We start from the raw sequence: 25,640 nt of genomic DNA on the forward strand, positions 1-25,640 counted from the left end.
ACCTCTGTCCTCAACCTCTCTCTACGTTTTCTTACTGTACTTATAAGTTTCCATGTTGACTCATCTATGTATGTATGTATGTATGTATGTATGTATGTATGTATGTATGTATGTATCTAGCATCTATTTATCTATCTACTTACCATCTATATAATTTTTCATTTCTCAGGGGATTGTAATTTCCTTGGTCAAAGCATTATGTCTTTCAACTGTGTCTTTTTGGTATCCATAGCATCTAGTAAGCATTGTATATCTGGTGTAGACTCTCAGTGTATATTTTATTGATGACAATATTACAAAGAATATTTATCAGTAATGATACTCAAAGCAGTGGTTTTACATATAGAAATTAAATGGCCACAGGCATGAAAGGAGAAATGAATCAGCCAGTTCATGACTATTCTGTTATTTATTGTTTCTTTAGGAACATCTGCTCCCTCACCAAGCATCCCTACAGAGTTCTGCAGGAATGGCGGAACCTGGGAAAATGGCAGATGTATTTGCACAGAAGAGTGGAAAGGACTGAGATGTACAATGGGTAAATTACTTGGATAATGCTAAGGTGTAAGGTTGACGTCACTCTTGTGTTAATGAGAATAGCAATAAAGCTTCTAGAAGTTTCAGTGAATGGTTACAGAAACAATGGGCATAATGATGATGGCTTTAAGATGTGTTTATCAGCTCAATAGTAAAAGTTGAGTTTTCTTCTTGGGCAATTTATCAGTATATTCAATGCACCTTATCTGTTTCCTATTACATTTTTCTGCAAACTCACAGTTGTGTTTCCTTCTGGCTGCAGTGACCAATCCAGGGCAATGAATGATATGATTCTCTCAGATCCTTGCAATTGGTAATATGCCATATTACCCCATTTCAAATATCACTACTTTAATATATTTAATTTTTCTGAAATCAAGATGCATCTTCCTAAATATATACTTATATTAAATTTTTATCTTTTCTTCCTTTACCTTGAAGGGTTATTATTAAGTTAGTGATTTGATTTCAATCAATTGTGCCTCAGAATCAAAGTTCAAGACCATTTTAAAATCTGAGGTGTGCTTTTCAGCACTGTACACTTCATGCTGTCTGCTTAGAGTCCAGAGCCCTAGATACCCACTGCTATCATTTACTATACTCCTACTGCTCACTGTATCCCACAGACCCCATGGATTTGGCCTTTTTGTTTTGCCCACATCCTCATGATGCCTTTGGCCACTACAGATTCTATTTTTAGTTCTTAAGATTTCACCTAATCTGTTACAGTATCCTACCTCACATTCCATCTCTACCCAGGTTAATATTGTGTACATTTTAACTGGAACCTGTGATCTAACATACTAGTCATTCTAATGTCAATAACTTGACCAGATAGGAAAGTATAGAAGTTTCTCACAGGCCAGGAGGTTCTATAAGCCTTCTATTACCTTTCAAATTTCACTGCATAGGTTCTGACCTTTGACTTTTATCTTATTTCAATTTTTTAAAGTATGATTTGTAATAAGAATTTTTTCTCCTTTTCATTGCAGCTAATTTTTGTGAAAATAGTACCTATATGGATTTTACTTTTGCCAGAATCCCAGTGGGCAGATATGGACCGTCCTTGGAAACATGTGACAAGAGTACTCCAAATGGTATGTGTTTTCCCAAACGTCTACTCTATTTAGGTTTAAGAATTACTATGCTGAGTCATACCTCCCATACCTCCAACTAGTCTTAGGTCATTGAAGGGCAACAGGAAAGGTTTTGTGGAAGGACTTGACTCCCTTTCATGATGATAATGTTCAAAACTTAAGGTAGTATCTGATAAAACCTTACATTTCTCAAAAGTTTAATGTGAATCAGTTGTTTGTGAATCTTTCCTTAATTGGTTTATTTTTCTAGCTTTTGCTAGAAAAGAGAATGTGACATTTTATTTCGATATTTATTTTTGTGTATGTCAAGAGAACTCTGAAGCACTAAAAAAATTACAAAAATTGCTCTTTTTGATATGTTTTTATCTTATTATTATGAGAAATTATCCAGATCTGTATTTGATTTGTGGAGTTCAAATTGCTTCTGCCCATATATATTATTGTGTTAGTTTATTCTTGCGTTGCTGTAAAGAAATATCTGAAATACCATATCAGTGATGCTTACGCAAGTATTAATGATCCTACTCTCTACATAAGTCCTCTTGAATTTTTTACTCAGAGCATAAAAGGGGCTTCAACCATGTTGATATTTACTATACATACCATACTATGCTATGCTATGCTATGCTATGCTATGCTATACTATATGCTATTGGTATCTATTGTTTTAATTTTACATGTTTTATATGTCCTAAATATTTCATAATGGTTTATAAAACAGATACAACTTACAAAACATAACTGTGCTACTGAATTAGGAAGAGTAACATACCCATGAAAAGTCATTACTCGTGTTTAATATATATGAATTCTTTGGGACAAAAAACTTAATGTCTTTTATTATTGATTTTTCTTTTCTGAGCACTTATTATAAAAACATGTTTATTAATTTTTCTTTTCCGAGCACCTCAAATTTCAGATTAAGCCTATAATTTTACAGATTTAGTTTCTAACTGTTGGCAATTTTTCTTTTAGTTTTATATTAATAATTACTTCTAACTACTTATATACCAAATGATCAAAATGATCAAAATACTTCTCAATGATTTTGGGGATATTTACATTTTGGGTAACATTGAGGAAAAGATGGATTTGACATGTGTCCACTTAAAAGTTATTTATAGCCTATAAATATGTTAGAGATTTTCATTATGTTGTGGTGTAGAGGTGAAGTCATATAAAGTAAGAGTGACTCCAACTTTGTGGTTTACATGCTATTGAAGCAATCTCTAATTTCGGTGCTTCCAGTTGTCCCGAGAAGGAGCTGCCAAAGCTGGCCCTGAGGAAAAATCTATCTTTTGGTCAGCCGTCCCTCTAATTATGACTTTTTTCTATGGCAACTACTTATTAACTATAGGAAAGCAATGAGGTAGGGAGACTTAAGTGGTAATCCTGAGAAATAAACCAAACGACCCCGCAAATATTTATTGAGAGGCAACAAAACATCTAATACATAGAATATAATAGAACTCTTTGCCTTTCAGCTGTTACCCACATTTGCATAAAGCAGTGAAGGTCAACACATAATTCAACATCTATTAGGAATTGTTCATATTGTTTCTAGTCTCTCAGCCTAGTATTCTCTCATCATATCCACTTCAGAGCTGTTAGGTCCCTAATTGTTGAAAGGCAAATCTTACTTGAAGACATAAAAGGAAGGAAATATAGTCAACTTGTCTTTTGAACTCTGGATTTAAAAATCAAGACAATAAGTGGCATCTGCCTAAAAATAATAGGCAATAAGTTTTGAATAAATAACTTTTAATAAAAATTAATCATTGCCTTAAAATAATAGGTGATAATTTTAATAAATAGTGATTTTTAATAAAAACATTTCTTTTTATTAAAGCGGGCAATCCAAGGGCAGTCCGTCTGTGCAGCCTCTCTCTGTACGGAGACATAGAATTACAAAATGTGACAATAGGAAATTGCAGTGCCACTCTGAAAGCCCTGGAAAAGGAGGTACGCCATATGACTCACTGATGGGTAACTGCAAGAAGTTCTGATTCCGTGCAAAGTTTCTGTTCTTCAGATACTTGATGGTCAAATGAATGCTTTTAAAACTCTCAAATTAGAAATAACAAAAACTAGTAAATAAAGCCACTCTTATTTATATTTATTTTTTTTTGAGATGGCGTTTTGCTTGTGTCACTCAGGCTGGAGTGCAATGGCACGATCTCAGCTCACTGCAACGTCAGCCTCCCAGGTTGAAGTGATCCTCCTGCCTCAGCCTCCTGAGTAGCTGGGATCACAGGCACATGCCACCATGCCAATTTTTGTATTTTTAGTAGAGACGGGGTTTTACCATGTTGGCTAGGTTTGTCTCGAATTCCTGACCACAGGTGATCTGCCCACCTTGGCCTCCCAAAGTGGTGGGATTACAGGTGTGAGCCACTGCACCCAGCCGCCACTCTTATTTTTAAAAGTTGACATCTGTTTGTAAAAAAGGACAGTTGGTTCAGCAAATTTCAGCAAACGATAATCAATAATACATTTTAAATGGCTTCGTTCTTTGTAGACTGTTGAAGTTTCGACTGGGTATAGATCCCTGACATTGGAGACCAAAGGAAAGCCTTTAAATGTCGTAACTGGATCAGCATGAAGAGAAAGAAACAGATCCTTTGAAACAGGAAACTCCAAACCTGATTTGTATCTATGAGCAGGTGAAATGGAAAGTACATCTAACTAGATATTTTTTCATGAAGATTAAATTATTTTGACCAAAGTTGTACCCAAATGCACATGCATGGAAGAGCTAACACTTGGGGCCAAGCAAGAGAGGAAAAGGAAACCAACCTTTATGTACAGACTTTCCTGTGCTGGGCATGTTGCATATGTTACCACGTTTAATCTTTATAAAGTCACTGTGAGTTGAATATTAATCCCATATTATAAATAATTATAGCTAACAACATTTACTGATTGTTGAGCACTTACTGCATGCCAAATATTGTGGCAGTTATTTAATATATTTATTAGTTTATCATGTTTAATTCTTATAACACCATAGACAGGTATTAATGTGCCCATTTTATAGATAAGGAAAATGTGGTTCTGAGAGGTGAACAATTCTGCCTAGTAACTACAGCCAAAAAGTGATGGAGCTATTCTTTATTTTAAAGTCCACATACTTTGGGAGGCTGAGGAGGGTGGATCACGAGGTCAAAAGACTGAGACCATCCTGGTCAACATGGTGAAACCCCGTCTCTACTAAAAATACAAAAATTAGCTGGGCATGGTGGTGTGCGCCTGTAGTCCCAGCTACTCAGGAGGCTGAGGCAGGAGAATTGCTTGAACCCAGGAGGTGGAGGTTGTGGTGAACCGAGATTGCGCCATTGCACTCTAGCCTGGGTAACAAGAGCAAAACTCTTGTCTCAAAAAAATAAAATAAAGTCTGCATATCCTGGCTCCCTAATCACAGATGGGCAGGGTAGGGGTGGGGTGGGGGTGGGAGCTGGAGAGTGGAGGTGGTTGCCAGCCACACAAGTTGTGCCAAACCATAGACTGAGGAAAGATGCTAAATTTGGAATCTGACAAACCAGTGTTTGGTTCTTAGCTCTGCCATTTCTAAGCTGTGTGAAACTGGATCGAGCTCCCTAATTTTCTTGGAGGTGCACAACTCACGAAGTTGTTTTGCTTATTAAATGTAATAACACCTCTAAACATCTTAGCAGAGTGCCTAGCACATAGTGAGGGTCTGGCTATTGAATTGAAGTTATTTGTTTCTGTCTACTGGTTGGATATTGTTTCTGATGCTTACCCAAGAGTGAATAGCCTGTGACATTGGTATAATTTGTGAAATGATGCTGGCATGTAGTGAAAACCAAGCCCCCCCACACATATACATGCACACATGCATGGACACCCAGTTTCACCAATGACAATATGGATTGGCACGTTTTAGTCTCACAACATAGAACCCTGGGGCTAACTGGTACCTAGAGACGGTGTCTCAGTTAGTGCTTCCCAAACCACCTGTGCTGAAAAGCCAGTTAAAAAAAAATTTGAACCCATCGCCCACCAGTAATTTTGTGAAATACAATAAACATGAATTACTAGAACAGTGAAATGAAAAAGATGCTTAAAATGCAAACTGAAATTTTAGAACTATTATATTCAACAGCATAAAATTGCTTTATACATTTCTGACCAATTATTTTCAGTTTCTGTGCTTATCTCTCCACGACCTTTGTAGCACACAGCGGACAGCACTGGTCCGCGGATACACTCTAGTAGCTCCCATCTAGCTAAGGCAGCCCCTTATAGTTCATCGATCCTGTCAAATGGGAAAGAGTGGGGAAACCACTGCTCTGCATGTACTTTCTCCTTTACGCAAGGAAAGATGCAAATGTGGAAAACTGAGCTCAGGAGATTGAGGCTCAGCTAAATTCCGGCTCATTTACCTGCAGTTGCTTACAAAGTGTTTGGACATAGTTGTGTAAAGCGAGGGTTTTTTTTTTCTGATTTTTTAAACAGGTAGGGTATGCGGAAGCACCACTTAATAGCATTGCTTCTGAAGCCCAAATATTAACATCGAATGCCGATAGATTAACTGCCGAGAACATCATTAGTGCTACCCAAGTGGTTGGACAGATCTTCAATACATCCAGAAATGCTTCAACTGAGGTAAAACTCACAGAGCTTTTTTTTTTTTTAAGAGGGGGTGTTGGGAAAGAAAGATGTCCTTAATTCCACTCCTTATTCCATGATATAGATTTGGGCATGGCTTAAGTTGCTTAAAGGCATTTTGCACAGCACTCCTGAGAAATGCTCAAAGAAATAAAAAAGAGCCTCTTGTCCAAATATTTTCCTTTAGTATATTCAAAATGATCATTATTGTAGGGTTTTTTTTTTTTTTTTGAGACAGAGTCTTGTTCTGTCACCCAGGCTGGAGGGCAGTGGCACCAATCTCAGGTCACTGCAACCTCTGATTCCTGGGTTAAAGGGTTCAAGTGATCTCAGGTCTCAGTCTCCCAAGCATCCGGAACTACAAGCACACACCACCACACCTGGCTGTCATATTAAGTATTTTAGGAAGTCCTGGAATGCATTAAGTCTACTTTACCTTATGAATATATTTACCAACTGCATTTGACCTCACCATCCCTAGTGTGTTTCAAGTAAATAGTGTTTCAAGAAGTTACTTTGGAATGTGTGATTTTTAAACTGTGATCCATTTCTATTAACCATATTTAAATTTTAGTCTTGGTTTTCTGAAAACTTTAAGCCTAGTTTACGTTCCTGATATTTTAACCTGTTAAACCCTGGCACCTGAAAACAAGTACACTCAACATTTACTAGTTGGTATAGCTGGATAGTGGTTAATCAGGGCTATAAACCACCAATATGGACTGACTCTGTGTACAAGTTGAATATCAGCATGCCCTGAAAATAGCCACTCCTTCTTCCATTCCCTTTAAATGTCTTATTTCAGAAAAAAAATTTTTTAAGTATTTTTCCTACTGAAAAGTAGGTGGAATTCAAGTCATGAGTTAATAAAAATGGAATTGAAAGAGGCCACAATGACCTCCAGATGTAGAATTAATGGAGGGATTAACTAATAGGCAGAAGGGCTTTAACACTCCCAAAGAGGGCAGTGAAATAGTAATCAAACGCCAAAAGATCATCACTCTGACACACTCCCAAGTTACTGACTGTAAGAAAACTAGAATTAATTTTACTAAGTTTAATAGTTACACTAAGTCTAACAGCTATACTAAGTATAACTTAGTAATGCTAAGTGTTGTGAGCTGTAATTTTTCACCACCAGCATACCACACCCTCCTTATTTGGTTTCTGCTTTTGTATCCAACCATTTGATTTTGCGTTCTTGGATTCTGTGAAAGATCTTGCTATGAGTAATTAACTGCCTTAATGTACATTTTCACTTTGGCTTATCTTGATTCACTCTGTCGTTTTACATGGATCAAAAAAAATAAACCTTTAATTTTGTAAAATGCCTGCCTCTACGTTATCATATCAGTGATGCCACTTGCTACTATAATGATTCATGGTGATAATGGTGGTGACGATACTGTATGATGTATGCTTCTCTGATGATCAGTATCTTCTTCTTGGCAGGCAAAGAAAGTTGCTGTAGTAACAGTGAGTCAACTCCTAGATGCCAGTGAAGATGCTTTTCAAAGTGCTGTTTCTACTGCTAATGATGATTCCCTTACAACGTAAGCACAAATTCAATTTGGAAAGAAAACTTGACTAAGTGCTGTTTACTTTTCTAGGATCAAGTATTAACAGAGATGTCTTTATTTCTCTCGCGGATGCAGTAACTGGCTGATTCCCCTGGAATGCAGACATCAGCCATGACTTTCCACTTGTTCTTCAGTTACTAGATGGAGTGGTATATGCTACCTCCTGCATCCAGCGGTACTGGCTATGGCCTGGGAGACAGAGAGTAACTGGGCTCATTTAGACTGGAACTTGTTTTTCTCACCTTAGTTTGGCATGGCCAAGGGGCAACTTACATGCATGGCAAGACCTCTTCCAGCTTCTTCTGCAACACATAGAGCTGCAGAGAACAGCTCACTTTGCAGGACACGCTGCCATCCCCCAAGCTGTACCTCACGTCTCTCTTTCCAAGACCCTGGTGTGTTATTTTCCTTAGCTTTTCCAATAATGTCTTCTTGACCTGTTCATTGAACTTGTGATAGGGGTGCCCCATTTACTCAGCCCGCCCCGCTCAACCCCTTATGGGACGGAACATATAGGTGAGCAAGTATGGGAACCAGCCAGTTGCTTCCCCACTGGCAGGAGCAAACTCTGTGCAGGTCCCACAGCAGTGTCCAGGTGGGGTGCCTGCAACCCCAAGGCCCCAGAGGGTGTGTTACAATGCTCTCTTATCTCCACCATCCATGGACAGCAGTGTGTTATCAGTCCAGAGAGCTCTTTGCCTCATCACATGGGGTGGCTGTCCTCTGCCAGTGAGGCCAAATGGCCAGTGTGACAGCCTTTTTGGGTCCTCGCACTTGCTGGGTCCCAAATTCTTGTCCAATGCCCAAGAAGAATGAGGTCACATGGACAAATTGAAGGATGCTGAATGCAGAGAATTTCATTTAACTCAAGTAAGCATACATGCTCATTGTAGAAACGTAAGAAAATAGGTATCTTAGCAAAATTTTAAAAACTATCTTACCTTTATTAGCCTATTTGTGTATATTCCAGGTTTTTTTTGTTTCTCTGTGTGTTTGTGTGTCTGTCTGCATGTGTATGTACATTACATACTGTATTGATTCATAGCTTGCTTTTGTCTATACCTTACAAACATCTTCTCCATAAACGTCTTTTATATAAATATGTATACATCTACATCATACTTTCAGATTATACATTATATGAGTAAACTTTATTGAAACAGTTCTTTGCTCTTCAGCTGGACATTTACATTCCTGGAAGTCTTTCAATGCTCTAAGTAATCAGCATTCTGGTACGTGATCTTTATTTACATGACTCATTATTTCCTCAGGAGAAATTCTCAGAAGTAGTTCTTAGTTTTCTAATGATTACAACCAGTGCCTGCTTAGCACTGAAATTTGAAAGTAGAAAAAGCACAAAGGTACAAAACAGCATTCAAAAGAGTGTAATTCTGAGAGGTGGTTGTAGAGGTTGAATGAACAGTTTTACTGGTGTCCTTTGTGACTTCAGATTTCAATAGGAGTCTGAGCCCTTCTCATGGAGAATATAAATGTCTCTCATTTTTCTTTACATATGAGAAGAAAGTGCCCACAGGGTCCAGAGTTTATGTTCAGTGAAAAGAAAGCCCAAGAACCAGAGTAGGCTCCCTTCAGAGCTGAAAGTTATGTGTTTGCAGAGTCTTGCTAGAGGGGAGGAACAGATGTTTTTGATGAGAAAGCTGAGAACAGAGAAGTTGTGGGATTTGAATATCACAGGTCACCAAGCAGATAGGAACATTTTTCTAAAAATAAATAATTATGAATTTTACTGGCTTAATATATTAAGGAAAAAACAATTTTGTCTGATTTACATGCAATATCCAAATCGTTTTAAAGGAGACAGTTAGAGGATAAATATTTAAAGTATAGGATACATTGAACTATAAAATGGCATAAGCACGCTCAATTCCTCCTTTTTCCACTCTGAATTTCTAGTCCACCTATTTTCTAATAATCTAGTTTATCCTCTATCATGTGATCTTTCTCATAAGCTATCATGGACTCAGATCCTTTCTTCATTCACTGAGATAAGGCTTCCTCCTCTGCCTCTATCCCCAAAGTCAGGTCACCAACCCTTTAGGTTTCTTTAGGAGAATACTCCTGATGAGCTGCAAACAGAGACCATCTCTCCACAACGAGGAAATTAATTGTTGTTCAGGACAATCCTTGGTTTCCAAACTCCATCTTCTGAAACCAGGCCGGGTGCAGGGTTCCCCGACAGGCACCAGGCCTTAGCCATCTATTTCACTTCACATCTTCCTTCTTTCATTCCAGTTTTCTCTTGGTGTCTCTCAGTCTCTCAGCTACTGAATTCCCTTTCTCTGGTATAGGGAGAAGTGCAGAGGGTGAGAATGAAAAGGAGGAGAGTGACAGTAAAGAAGGACTCCACCCCAGCTTCAGCCATCTCAAGTTGTCATAGGGAAGGTCTCTAGTGTCCATTCTCTTTCTCTAAATTGGGTAGAGGCAGAATGTCAAAGTGGGCAGAGCTCTGGAGGTGTAGCCAGGGTTTCTGCTGGTGAAGGCATCATAGTACAATGAATGAGGACTTCAGCATTTTTTTTCTTCTTTTTTTTTTTTTGAGACAGAGTCTTACTCTGTCATTTAGGATGGAGTACAGTGGCATGATCTTGGCTCACCACAACCTCCGCCAATCAGGTTCAAGTGATTCTCCTGTTTCAGACTGCCTATAGCTGGAGTTACAGGCATGTGCCACCATGCCCAGCTAATTTTTGTATTTTTTAGTAGAAACAGCGTTTCACCATATTGACTAGGCTAGTCCTGAACTCCTGACCTCAGGTGATCCACCCGCCTTGGTCTCCCAGAGTGCTGGGATTACAGGCATGAGCCACTGCAACTGGCTGACCTCACCATTTTGGACACTGGTTGCAAAGTCTGATCTAACCTTAGAACTTTGCTCTCATAGGTCGTAATTACCCTGGTTTACCTGACTTTGAGAACCAAAATGCCTCCCTAGTGCTGACCACCCTGTACATTTACATTTCACTTTTCTTTTTGTATTTCTGTTTCCAGCTAGCCTGGCACCCACTCAAATTATCTTGACCAAATAGAGATTTATTGTAAGTAGGCATTTGGGTTCTCATGGGGGTCCCAAGAACTGGATCATAATATAGTGGGCCTTGTCAATGCAACATAATCAAAAAGGTCAGAATCTAGTTTAAAGAGAGTTCATTCAAGTGCAAAGCTTAAGGACAGCTGCCTGGGAAGCACAGATTCCAAAAAATGGAAGTCAGTGTTTTGAAGCATGTAAGTTTGGGATCATTTAAATAAACAAAGTTCAGGGAAGTTTGACAGAGTTTCAGCATCTTTCTATATAAGGCTTAATGCATGGTTATAATGATCTGATCAGCCACGGTGGTCTTTCTATTTCGGGAAAGGTGTATTTAACATTCCACACTGAAGATGTCACACTTACACTGAATACGTAACAATCATGAGCCATCTGGTCTGAGTTAGGTACAGGACAAAAAGGAGGCAGTTAATCTGTAACATAGATCCGTCGTTAGAAAGGGGAAAGGTCTGGTCTCTGGTCTCTCCTAGTCATTTATGGACAAGAAAAATGAGGAAGAGAGTTAATCTATAATCTAAGAAGTAGAATCTATGAACATGCTCCAAGTGATTCAGTCTGCAGGGCTTAACTTCCTCCTGGACATAATAAATTTACAGGGTCCTGATATTTTATTTTCTTGTATTGCCATATGGACCCAGGAAGAATGACTGAGGATCCAAAGCAGCTTTCTAAGTCTTAGTAGAGGAGTTTATGGGTCTTTTCTTATTTTCAACAGGAAGAATTAGCCTCTTAGTTTTAAATTGTATTTTTTCTTACAATGATATAATGACCTCTCTGGCTCCCTCTAAATTATGACTTTCCCGATATAACTACAGCACTAATTAAAAAAATCCTGTGTCCAAGAATCTGATGACTTATTTTAGTCCATTGTACCAGATTGTGCCACTTTCTATATTGGCTCCTCTGGCGCAGGTGCCCATCTGTAATCTTATCAGTTACAACAAGTGGAGGGAAAAATTATACGGAAGAAACAATGACCTTAGAAGTAGCTGTGCTTGGAGCAACCTGGTAGTGGGAACATGGAAAACACCTCTGGTATATCTACCACATCTTTCCCTTTAGCCTGCAAAATGCCTGAGGGAGCAGCTCCTGGTACTCCCACTTTTTCTCAGGGTGCTGACCTCTAAGTAGGTACTCAACAGGTACTATTAGGTAGAATGATATTCTTACAGATTGGAGTTTTTTTTTAGGTGTTCCTCCTGTTGAAAGCAGTTCTGGGGTATGTGTGAATTTCTGAAAATGGTTTTATAAAAGGAAAACGTTTGAAACAGAGGATCTAATCTGAATGTTTCCATATGGATGATGATTACATTCTTTTTATAAAGCAATCCTCAGTTCTTGTAAACTTTCCATTTATCTCATTTGGAGGTAGAAAAAATATATTTTTTGTCAGAAATAAAGATTTAGCATTTAGAACAACCACATTCTGATGAAATCCTTTCATTTCTGGAAAAACCAGACTGATTATTTTACACACAGAGGTTTTGTATGGTCAAGTACAGAAATAATAGTTCAAATATTTCTATGAGGAACAAGAAAAAGAAAAGGTCTTATGACTTTTCTTTGGAGAACACCAAATTGACAGGTTGCCCCCACTCCCTCCCACCTTCCATCTAATCTATCTTTCAACTTAGCCAAAGTAGAAAAGAACATTGTGTAAACCTTCAGGGTTTAGCTCGTAGCTGAAGCAATGAGCTCAGAGCTCTGCTCTTTGGTGGCTCCATCTGAACTGTCACCTCAGGAACGAACAACTTTCAAAACGTGCTTTGGATCCTAAGAGGTTTAAGTGAGAGGAGGAAGATCGATAAATGGAAATGGATTCTCACTACTGGAGAAACAATTAGAAGTGCATGCCTTGCCAATGGTGGTGGCAACACCATCCTTCTATGTGAAAAGCATCATAATAAAGACTATTTCTTTTGGGAACTCTATCATTCTTGAATTCTACCTTTTTGCCATCTATGTTCAAGGTGGCCTTCAGTGAGGACTATCCCCCAGAATTTTTTTTTTAAGTACATGTAACACACCTTGTCTCTACAGAATTAAATCAATTATCAATTGACAATTGCCAGGCAAGCGTCAATGTTGTCATGACCACACAATTCTATGCTCATGTTTTTCTGCTGTAGTGTAAGAGAGAACACATACCTTTGATTTTATGACAAAATCTTGAGTATTAAGTTGTGTTTTATTATATGCAGGCTTATTGAGCAAATGGAGAATTATTCCATGTCTTTGGGTAATCAATCAGTGGTGGAACCTAACATAGCAATACAGTCAGCAAATTTCTCTGCAGAAAATATGCCTTCAAATGTTCGCTTCTCTGTGCAGAAAGGTGAGCTGTTAATCCTGTGTGCTTGTAACAGCAAAGAACATGATGAATAATGCTCTATGCACGATTATGTAGACTTTTACAATTCTACTCTTTCCCTTCTCATAGGAGCTAGTGGTTCCCTAGTTTCTGGTTCAACATTTATGCAAACAAACGTGAATGGCCTTAATCCAGATGAAAACACTGAACTTCAGATTTTGCTTAACATGAAAGAAGGTAGGTCTCAAACTTTGTTACATTAAAAAAGAATGGACTATAATTCATGGAACTAAGAACTTCTAATTTACTGAGGAAGAAATAATGTCTACTTAGTTTGATACTGAATAATTTGCATTTGAGTATGTTTGAGCTCTGACATATTACGGGTAATCTCAACTCTACTATTCTAAGTCATAATTTCTTTTTCTTTTCTCAAAAACCTTTTGGAAAGTAGCAGAGTTGAAATGCCCAGGCCATGTACACAAATAGGTTTTCCTGAAAAAATCTTGCTAAAGTGGTTCTGTTGTACACATTTAAAACATACTTAATCACAAGCTCTGACCATGTTTGCTAGTGGCATGACACTCTGAGGCTCAGATTCATCCTGCAGACCTAACCCTGGAGAAGTCTATATAATCGGCACAATCATTATGCAGTAGTATCAGTTTTAGGTTACCACCGTGTGCTCACCATCATCCTGCATGTGACCTTTCAGAAATTCTTACCTGTAACTTGAAGTGGTTGTATTTTTCAAAGTCTAAAAAAAAAATAAGTAAATCAAATACATACACTTACTTTTCATTTCTTCCCAAACATAAAAACCCAATGCCAGAAAATACATGTGTTAGAATAAATTTATAATAGCACTAAAAAGAAGAGAGTATTATTTGCGAATCTGGTGCTCCAGAATTTTGCTCTCATTAGCTTTGGCCACATGCTTTGGGATGGTAGAAACTAAATCTAAGTCTTCTATGTTCTTGTGCATTTTTACATTTAAAAATACTTCATGCATACAGAAAAGTAGAGTAAGTAATGTAAGCAGTACCTATGTATTTACCAGCAAAGTAAACTAATGTCAATTTTTGCTGTATTTGCTTCGGATCTCTAAAAAAGAGAGTGACGATATTACAGTTGCACCTGAAGCCCTCTACCTTATGGTCCCATTCCCCCTCCTTGGAAATTACATCTTTCTGAAGTTGGTGTGTATCGTTTTCATAGCTGTGTTTAAACTTTTGTTGCATACTTATGTATCCATAAACAAAATATCCTATTTGTGGAGATGTTTTTAAATATTTACATAATTTTTATCCCATTGTATAGAACTTTTAAACAAAAACTAACCCTTTTTTGAAGGTGTATCTGTGGGTTATCAAACTTATTAACTTTTGTGTAATTGGTGATATGAAACATATATTGTTACTTTCCTTTTGCAAGTTGAAAGTTCACCGGTATGATATGGTTGCTTAGTTTTTTCTCCTTTGATTTGAGCGTCCTTCCATGTGTTTATTAGACATTCAGATTTCTCACTCTGGGACTCACTGTTTCAAACACTGATCATTCTTCCATTGGATAGTTTTTCTTTTTCTTATTGGCCATTAGAAATTCTTTTTAAATTCGGAATATTAATTCTTTGTTGATTATCTAAATATCTTCACCCCAGACTCCAGTTATCCTTCTGATGTTTTCAGTCACACCAAAACTTTTATTTGTAGTGTATCAGTGTACCCAATGTATCAGTCTTTTCTTGTATAATTGGAACTTTGTGTCTTTTTTATGAGTGATACTTCCCTGTTCTAAAGTCATCATAATGGTTGCTTACATTTTCTTCTGAACATAGTGTTTGTATTTATATGTGTATTTACAGTGCACTTAGAATTTATTTTTGTGTTTGACAAAATGTAGAAATCTAATTTTTTATTTCATATAAATAATCAATATGGTCTAATGAATTAAAAACACTATTATAGAGACAGAGAACCAGTTGGATAGTAAGGGACACATTTTTTTATATTGATTAAAAAAACTAGTCTCCAGGCCAGGCCCGATGGCTCACATCTGTAATTCCAGCACTTTGGGAGGCCAAGGTGGGCGGATCACAAGGTCAGGAGATCCAGACCATTCTGGCCAACATGGTGAAACCCCGTCTCTACTAAAAATACAAAAATTTGCTGCGTGTGGTGGTGCGTGCTTGTAATCCCAGCTACTCAGGAGCCTGAGGCAGGAGAATCAATCAAACATGGGGTGGATATGGCAGTGAGCCAAGATCGCAGCACTGCACACCAGCCTGGCGGCAGAGCAAGACTCTGTCTCAGAAAAAACTAGTCTCCAAAAATATCTATTGTTTAATTACTTATTCCCCTAAAAGGCATCTCCAAATACATGGGGAATTCAGAATAATTCTCCATCAAGATATCCCCAAATACGTGGGGAATTCAGAAAAATACTATTATAGGGACAGATTTTAGTGCAACTATCCCAGACATGGAAAATCAAGTAGATAAAAATAATAAACTTGACCTTTATATATGCTCACGTGTATGTAATTTTGTTGTAGAAAGAGAACAGATAATAAAATTTCTTTAAAAATATCCATGGAGTATGTTAAAAACTGACCATTTACAAGTCCACAAAGAAAAACTTATATATTTTGTAAAATAGAAGTCCTGACCACAATGCAATAAAACTAGAAGTGTACTTTAAAAGAATAGCTAAAATTCCATCCAATTAGAAAAATTTTAAACATCATTACTTAATTAATTTATTAATTTATTGAGAAGAAGTTTTGCACTTGTTGCCCAGGCTGGAGTGCAATGGTGCATTCTCGGCTCACTGCAACCTCTGCCTCCTGGGTTCAAGTGATTCTCCTGTCTCAGCCTCCCAAGTAGCTGGGATTACAGGCATGTGCCACTACGTCCAGCTAATTTTTTGTATTTTTAGTAGAGACAGGGTTTCACCATGTTGGCCACGATGGTCTCTATCTCTTCACCTCGTGATCTACCCGTCTCGGCCTCCCAAAGTGCTGGGATTACAGGCTTGAGCCACTGCACCCGGCCTCTTAAACATCATTATTAGTGAGGCAGATTACAAGTTATTTGAAAATTAGTGGGAATGAAAACATCACATCCACCTGTGGGATGTGGACAAAGAGGCATTTAAAAGAAAATGTATATCCTTTAAAAATTTATTATAAAATAAAATAAGTTGTTAAAAATATATAAGCATTGGCTAAGGAAGCATGAAAAATGAAAAATCAATTCCATGAAAAGATGAAACAAGCTTCTGACAAATTTGATCAAGGAAAAAATAAGTGAGAGAATATAAATAAGAAACATCAAGGAGGGATATCTAGAAATATGGAGATTTTAAAAAACATTTCAAGATAGTAATAGATGTAATTTCTTCTAGTGATTCTGAGTATCTATAAAAATAATAATTTTCTAATAAATGATCAAATTACTGTAGAAATGAAGAGGAGGTGAATAACACTCTAATTAAAAAAATCTTCTGTGTGATAGAATATTAATTCCTAATAAAAAAAATAAAGGAAATAAAAAAATCTTCTGGATGGGCACTGTGGCTCACACCTGTAATCCCAGAACTTTGGGAGACTGAGGTGGGTGGATCACCTGAGGTCAGAAGTTTGAGACCAGCTTGGCCAACATGATGAAACCCCTTCCATACAAAAAATTAGCTGGGCATGGTGGTGGGCGCCTATAATCCCAGCTGCTAGGGAGGGTGAAGCAGGAGAATCGCTTGAACCCAGGACATGGAGGTTGCAATGAGCTGAGATCGTGCCATTGAACTTCGGCCTGGGCAACAAGAGTGAAACTCCATCTCAAAAAAAAAAAAAAAATCTTCTATGGATTTGAATTTTACATCAAGCACGTAATTTTTTAATTTTTATTTTATTATTTTATTTTATTTTAGAGACTGGGTCTCACTCTGTCACCAAGGCTGGAGTGCAGTGGTACGATCACAGGTCACTGCAGCCTTGACCTCCCAGGCTCAAGCAATTCTCTCATCTCATCCTCCTGAGTAGCTAGGATCACAGACATGTGCTACCATAACTGGCCATTTTTTTTTCAGTTTTTTTTTTTTTTTTTTTTTTGTAGAGATGGGGTCTCCTATCTTGGGCTGGTCTTGAACTCCTGGGCTCAAGCAATCCTCCCGCTACGGCCTCCCAAAGTACTGGGATTATGGACATGAGCAGCCATGCACCCAGCCTATTTTTTTTTTTTTTTTGAGACAGGGTCTGACTCTGTTGCCCAGGATGACATGCAGCAGCATGATCACAAATCACTGCAGTCTTAACCTCCCAAGATGAAGCAATCCTCCAGCCTCAGCCTCCTAAGTAGGTGGAACTATAGGTGTGACCTGCTAGTTGTTTTTTTTTTTTTTAATTTGAAAATGTTTTGGTAGAGACAGAATCTCTCTATGTTTCTCAGGCTGGTCTCAAGCTCCTGGGCTCAAGTAATCCTCCTGTCTCAACCTCTTAAAGTGTTGGGATTATAGCCATGAGCCACTATGCCTCATCTCATTCTTTTATTTTTAAAGAAAGAATAAAAAGAAACCTTGCTGCATTTTTAGGGTTAACTTTTCATTTAGTGTACAGGAGAAACAATTTGGTGATGTCCATGTGGCGTGAACAAAAGTCAGCAACCCATCCCTTTCTCTCCAGGTGGAGGCTCCAGCAGCAGCTGCAGAGGAGGACAATTTGGGGGCTGTGGGGTCTCGTATGTCTCCCTCTCAAATCACATGATCGAGTACTTTGGTTTCACACCATGGCATTTTCCTTTTGTCACTCGTGAAAGACAACAGAGTTTAGGAAATTAATTCAGTTAAAATGTAAACTGTTGATGCTTCAGCTGTTTTAAATAAGCTAAGAGTTGTGTAAAGTGTTAGGGGGCAGTCCTGTTTCTCTTTTACTGCTGCCACCAGTGGGCTGGGTGCAAAACCCTCTGCAGCAGCAATGGTCTTTCAGGATCTTTGATGAACAGCTGATTACTTTTTCCAACATCTAGAAGATGTTTCACAGTAGCCTGTTAGCCTTGGGAAAAGCTCATGATTGTCATGACAGCAGGGAACAATAGTTCAAGAGATGGTGAAGAGTGCCTACATCAAAAACTCCACAGAAAAGGTGACTTGAACTCCTTGCTCCATGATTTAACACCACTAGCCCCCTTTGAACAGGAGACTGACCTCAAGGGGTGCTTCTCTGGGCTCAGCCATCCTGGTGTCCCAGCTTTGCTGTTTCCTGTCTCATATCTTATCAGCAGGGGAGGCAACATGGGCTGAGGCTACCACATGAGGTATTCACTTTCTCCATCTCTCATGTATAAAGCAAGATGTTTACTTTATACATGAGATCCTTGTGATACCTTTTTGAGGTGGATTAGGGAGGAATTCTGGTTCCTATGTAGAAGGTAAGAAAACTGAAGCTCAGAAACAAAAATTAATATGGGTGGAATGGCCCACCATGGGTTATATGTGTTAATAACGTATTGCAATTAAGGAAAGCTTCAACCAGTAAACCATTTTTGCTGTACTTTACTCAAATATTAAACAGCCATGCACTTCTACAATAACATGAGATCTTGTTTTTTGTTTATCCTACAGTTCACTTATTAATTTTAACATCTTTTTCTCCCTATAGGGGGAAATGCCAAGGCATGTGGCTTTGTAGTTTATCAAAATGACAAGCTTTTCCAATCAAAAACTTTTATAGCTAAATCAAGTTTTAGTCAAAAAGTTATGTCAAGCAAAACTGATGGAAATGAGCAAGGTCAGAGCGCTTCTGTTGAAATGGCCTTTAGTCCAAAGGTGAGTTTTTCATTGCAGACGCAAGAAAAAAGTGCCCTCATGCTTTCTGTCTTTCTGATGGTGGCAGCTGAGACTGAATAGAGTAATTCAGGGGAAGAAGAGATTAGGAGGAATGGGGGGAGGTTTTCCATGAACCGAAATAATGAAAATTCAGACCACTCTTGAATACCAAAGGCAGGGATATTTCAAGTAAAAGAAATCTACAGCAAAATTCTTTAAAAGATTCTTTGATGTATCCATTTAAATATTTCTCCCAACCATTTCTTTTGTCAAACTAACTAAATGCAAAATTAACTAATTTAGATTTCCCCCCTTTTTTCCCTCTCTTTACTCTATAACGGATGTGCTAATGCTTAGTGTATATTGAATTCGTTTCTCGGATGACTGTCTTATACCACTTGATTTTAGCCCAATTAAGCATTTAGAAATAGTGATTGTAACTGTCTTGTCAATTCACAGTACAACCGAGATGAATTTCAACTCAATTCCTATGCCTGTGTCTATTGGAATTTTGCAACAAAGGACTGGGACACATATGGCTGTCACAAAGAAAAGGGCGCTGATAGATTTCTGCACTGCCACTGCAACCATACTACTAATTTTGCTGTATTAATGGTAAGAATGTGCATAGTAATCTCTTTCCAGGCGAGAATCTTCCTCATTCACAATTCTAGTATGTGCTCCTTGGAAATAACTTTGGGATTTAATTTACATTAAATCTCAACTCAGATTAAATAGAAAAACAGGAAATAAAATAATAGGACTAAAACGTGAAGTGCTGGTAAAGGCAAGCGGAATAGAACTTTTTGGTATGTGTCTTAGGGTAGAGAGGTCAGCACTATGTATTTGATCCTGGGAAGGGAGCCCATGTGCGAAGGAAAAGCTGATGAACTCCATTCAACTAACTCACATGTTCTGAAGCATAAAGTTGTTATAGCCAGGGGTAAAGCTGTATAGCTGTGTGTCAGAGACGGGTTCATACTTACCTATACGTGAATAGTTTAAATCAGTTACCCAAAGCTTTTCCCATTGAACTTGCTCAAGTTACTAAGTGTTTGCTAGAAGACATAAAGAAAAAATCTCTTTAATTCCTTCAATTGGTCCCCTAGTTTCTCCACGTATTCCTTAATTCTTTTACCTCTAAAGCTATGCTGTGCAAGTAACTGATAATACTTAGCTCCGGCGTGCAGCTGCTCATGCATCTCTCAAAGTTCTTATGCTGACCCTTGCAAGAAGGGCTTCTGTATGATTTCTATTATTCCAGTGAAACAAAAATGTTAGTTTATATGCTTGATGGAATGTTTTTTATACACAATGGAATGGGGAGTTATGGGAGAGTGTTCTTCTCCTTGGTAAGGGACTATTAATGCTATGAATCTCCCAAGGAGAAGCAGATGTTTTCATTCCCCAGTAGCTATAAGGTAGCCATATTTAGGAAGCCAGTGGAGATTGGTAGAACATTCTGGTGTAGCTTGCATTATCAAAGCACAGAACCCTGCTTTTTAAAACTTTTTGAGATAACTGTAGTTTTCTCATTTTAATGATAAAAGCTCTATTATTTTAATTCAGTTGGATTATTTCTTTTTAACTTGTATTATAGAGAGATCTGCTTTATCAATCAGGAGATATAGAAGAAAAGTTTAATTCTTTTAATATCTTAAAGTCATAGAATCATTGAATAACTATGTAAATCTCAGGTCACTATACATGTTAAATTACACAGATTACTTTATTATAGTTACATTTTCCCTTTTTTGAGGACAGGCTTTAGCTATTTCTTCTCCCTAGTATCTGACTGCCTCAATCCCTACATACTACACTTGTAATTAGTTTTGGTTTGCAATATATATTTTTTAAGTGGCTGATGAAAATTTCATGTAAAGTAAGCACAAATTGGCTCTGAGTGAAGGGATTATTTTTAAAATCTGAAGACCTATGAATCTTTTGTTTTTTTGCATCTCTTAGTATACTACACCCAAGAAATAACGTAAAATTTTCATTTTATTCTTTTTAAATGTGTATTTTGCTTTTATTTTATTTCGATTAAAGAAATACACAGTCATTGCATAAAGCATAAAAGTGTATAATAAACAAAAATATACTGATATGGAAAAATGTTTATGGAAAAGTAAAACGGCAATTTGAGCATAATGCTATTATGTTAATGAGCCCCTGTATGTTTGTGTAAGAGACATAGATAGTATTTTTTAACATATTTATTGAGATATGTCACATACCATAAAATTCACCCATTTACACTGTGTAATTCGTAATTTAGTATATTAACAGAGCTGTGCAATGTTCACCACAAGCTATGTTTAAAACATAATTGTCACCCCAAAAAGAAACCCCATCAACATTAGCAGTCATTCCTCGTTGCTTCTGACCCTAGCTCTAGCAGCCAAAATTTATTTTCTGTCTCTATAGATATGCCTATTTCGGACATTTCATGTTAACAGAATCATGCAATAAGTGGTCTTTATTAGCCGCTTTCACTTAGCACAATTGCTTTAAAGCTTCATTCGTGTTGTTACATGTTTTGCTGTATGAATATTCCATGTTTGGTTTATCCATTCATCTACTGATGAACATTTGAGTTGTTTCCAATTTTTGGGTATTGTGAACAATTCTAATGTGAACATTCATGTACAGTGTGTGTACATATGTTTTTAATTTTCTTTGGTATATAGATAGCTAGGGGCGGAATTGCTATGTAGCGTGGTAACTCTAACTCTGAGTTTAACCTTTTGGGAAACTGCCATAATGTTTTCCATGGTGACTGGACTATTTGACACTCCCCCCCGTAATATATGAGGGCTTCAACTTCTCTACATCTAAAAGTTTTATAGTTTTAGCACTTACACTTAGATCTTTGGTCCATTTTAAGTCAATTTTCAGGTATGGTGGGAAGTAGGGGTGTAACTTCATTCTTTTGTATGTGACTCTACAATTGTCCCAGTACCATTCGTTGAGAAGACTATTCTTTCCTCATATTGAATGACCTTTGCACCTTAGGAGACATAGATAGTATTTTTAAGCATGTAAGAAAAGCTCACCTCTGGAAAAATCAAAGGCTCTCAAGAGGTAGATATGGTATGGGGTAGCTGGCAGTATATTATGATTCTATATTTCTTCAGATTTTACAAATAATTATACATTGCTTTTCTAATTTTAACAATTTAAAAAATCAGAAAGTACAAATAAGCAAAATGAATTATACATATCCAACTCACCCTGTGACCACTATTACGACCTCACCAGATTTCTAAGAGTACATACTCACATGGTATATATTTTCATATGCATACACCCAAACATATTGAGAACTATATAGATATACTACACAAAAATAAGGCTTCCTTTAAAAAATTAACAGGGTATGAGCATCTTTCCATATTTATGAAAATATTTCTGCAACTTTATTTTTAGTGCATCAACTTAGAGTCCTGTTACACATAAAAGTAATGTCATAAATAAGTGAGGCAACTTTTGACAGTTTAGATCTCATTCAAACAACTTTGATTTCAGACGTCAAGGAAAAGTATAAATAGTTGACGTGTAAATAACATGGGTTGGAACTCTATGGGTCCACTTAATATGTGGATATTTTTCAGTAAAAAATGTCTGCCCTCCAACTGGGCAGCTTCTGCATCCACAAGGAACTGTAGATGGAAAATAACACAGTATTTTCAGAGTGTAAAGCTGGTATATGGAGGCCAGCTTTTCACATCTGCAGGTTCCACAGGACCAACTGCAGGACGTGAATATGCATGGCTTTTGGCATCTGCAAGTTGTCCTGAAACAAATCCCCCTGCAAATACCAAGGCACGACTGTATATTTTTCCCTGATGGCCTGAGATAGATAATTATTCTCAAGCCCGAACTTCAGGTAAACTGCTCAGCAATTAGGGGTTGATGTATTTCACTTTTAAATATATCAAGAGCTTTACAAAAGAAAATACATCTGGTGACTATCTGGTTATTTTGACCCATGTAACTCTGTGATGTTGACTTTCGTTGATATTTCAGGAATGGTTATTTTAAAATATGGGTCTTAACTTGTTTTTCAGACTTTCAAAAAGGATTATCAATATCCCAAATCACTTGACGTGTTATCCAACGTTGGATGTGCACTGTCTATTACTGGTCTGGCTCTCACAATTATATTTCAGGTTGTCACCAGGTAAGACCAGAAGCAGGCTCTTTTCAGAAGGGAAGTTGCTATTCTGGTATAATTTACTCTGAGAATACTCATCAGAATTACAGTGTCTTTGAACTAGAGGAGAACTGAGATTCAGTTCAAGGTACTTATTTTACAGAGGGGGGCACTCAGGCCTGGAAAGTCTAAGAAATATACACAAATAAATATGTAATTACAAATTGCTCCAAATGCCTTGAAAGAGAATTATATACCACTTATTTACAAGTTTCTCATGGAAAATTAATGTGGTCCTGCAGCTCATTAATACTATAATTCCTTAGTGTTGAATAGAACCGTGCCTATCACTTTGTATTTGTAATTGAAAGAGACATTGCTAAACGGCAGTTTTTACAAAAATACTTTAAAAAATTTATCAAGCTTTCAAATGGTGAACCATTTTCCAAAAATATATAAAGTTTTCAAATGGTGAAAGTTTTTGAATCCCATAGTTAAAATAAAGTCTAATTTTAAATAATGACCTATAAACAAATACCTCTCTCCACCTTGACCTCTTCATTCAAGGTCCAATTTTGTATCCCATTCATTATTTTTTGTCACATGCTACATTTTTTTAACTGCCGGCCGTCTTTTAGAAGCTTGTTCATTTATTAATTTACTTGTTTACTGCGTGTTTCCTCTGTCAACTTCACATTTCATGTTTATTTGGTCTTTCATGACACTGAATTTTTTTCAAGAATCCAGGCCAGATATTTTGAAAAATGTTCCACAATGAAGATTTGTCTGAAATTTTCCTCATGATGAGATGCAGGTTAATTATTTTTGGTGGGAATACTGCAATCATGGAATTTTTTTTAGGGTGACAAAAGAAGGCACATCAGTTTATCCCATTGTTGCTAACTGTAAGTTTGATTCTTTGTTTAAAGGGATATCTGCCAGATTTCCACATTTTAAAGGTTCATTTTTTTCCCTACATAAATAATAGGTGACTTGTGGGGTGCCACTTTGAGACTGCATGATATCCTGCTTCCCAAAAAGCTTTTACTCAATTATCTTGTTATCCATTACTGATCCTTATTGGAACAAATTATTACATTAGTAGTAGAAAAATGGTGATTTTCTAGTCTATCATTCTTTCTATATTTCTTTGCTATACTTTTTTATAAAAAGCCTACTTCCCAGTGTAGCCAGAGGGCGCCCCTTCACGTTGTTTTATCCTGTCTCAGGCTAATCACTTCCTTATTTCAATCCCAGCAAGATGATTATCTTTCACTTTCTCTGCCTCATTTCTCCAAAGAACCAGAAATGTTTTTGATTCTCATTTCTCCAAAGAGCCAGAATTGTTTTTGATTCTCATTTCTCCAAAGAGCCAGCATTGTTTTTGATTCCTTTTCTTCCCCCTTTCACATTAAATGAGTCTCTTGCCATTCATTTAAAAATTTTATAGCGAATGCTTATGATGTAAGGAGCTGAATACAAAACTATGAACAATCTCCTATCTCTTATGAAATATACATTGTTGGGGGGAGAAGGCAGACATTATGAAAATATATACACAAATGAGTATATAGTTACATATTGTGGTAAGCTCCTTGAAGGAAAATTATATGCCATGTAACGACATATTTGTCATGTAAAATTAAACGCCTCTTGTATTATCTCATTCTTTCTATTTCTACCATCATCACAGTTGTACTGACAATTACTTGGTCCCATAGGGATGAGTCAGAGCTGCTGCCTAACCAGTTTCTTTGTTCAAAGCTCACTCCTCTCATTTGTCATCAGATATTTTTCCTCCTTTATCAGTTTGTTTTCTAGCGCAATTATGCAACCATAGATGCCACTAAAATTCATCAGGAAACAAAAACAAAAATAAAACCCAGACCCGAAGGCTCACACCTGTAATCCCAGCACTTGGGGAGGCCAAGGCAGGAGGATTGTTTGAGCTCAGGAGTTTGAGACCAGCCTGGGCAATGCAGCAAGATCACATCTCAAAAAAGCTTTTTAAAAAGAGAGAAAACACAAAACAAAAATGAAGACATTTTATTGATTTTAAAATCCTGATCTATAAAATTTTCTTTGTATACGGACAGGTTCCCATATAATAATAATGCACAGAATACAGGCAGTCCTCTATTGACCACAGTTCAACTTACAATTTTTCAGCTTTAAGATGGTGTGAAAGTGACAGCATTCACGAAGTTTCTTGATTTATGGTAGGATTGTATCCCAATAAACTAATTGTAAATTGAAAATATGGTACGTTGAAATCGTATTTTGAGTTTTAAAGGTAAATTACATGGAAAAACTCAAGAGACTTTTTCTCTACATTTAAACATGAGTTCATCTACTAATGTGCAGAATTTTCTATTACAAAAATTTAAAAAATCCATATAAGGCCTCTTCTACAGATGGCTTTCATATAAGCTCACAAATCTAG

General features: G+C 37.1%; 1 protein-coding gene across 3 annotated transcripts in view; it reads left to right on the forward strand.

Moving 5' to 3' along the window:
- ADGRG7 (adhesion G protein-coupled receptor G7) overlaps positions 1-25,640 on the forward strand; it is a 79,195-nt gene that overhangs the window by 13,396 nt on the left and 40,159 nt on the right. Inside the window, exons 3-12 of one of the 3 annotated variants that reach the window (XM_002758880.6) lie at positions 425-538; positions 1,530-1,634; positions 3,484-3,596; positions 6,111-6,260; positions 7,716-7,816; positions 13,112-13,245; positions 13,351-13,458; positions 18,875-19,041; positions 19,501-19,656; positions 23,112-23,224. In XM_002758880.6, coding sequence (XP_002758926.4) covers positions 425-538; positions 1,530-1,634; positions 3,484-3,596; positions 6,111-6,260; positions 7,716-7,816; positions 13,112-13,245; positions 13,351-13,458; positions 18,875-19,041; positions 19,501-19,656; positions 23,112-23,224 — 1,261 coding nt within the window. Of the gene's footprint in view, positions 1-424; positions 539-1,529; positions 1,635-3,483; positions 3,597-4,243; positions 4,501-6,110; positions 6,261-7,715; positions 7,817-13,111; positions 13,246-13,350; positions 13,459-18,874; positions 19,042-19,500; positions 19,657-23,111; positions 23,225-25,640 lie in introns of those variants that run through there. The other 2 variants (XM_054246104.2, XM_054246103.2) reach the window with 2 other exon arrangements.

Source organism: Callithrix jacchus, chromosome 15 (genome assembly GCF_049354715.1).
Source record: "Callithrix jacchus isolate 240 chromosome 15, calJac240_pri, whole genome shotgun sequence".
In the NCBI taxonomy this organism is placed as follows: domain Eukaryota; kingdom Metazoa; phylum Chordata; class Mammalia; order Primates; family Cebidae; genus Callithrix; species Callithrix jacchus.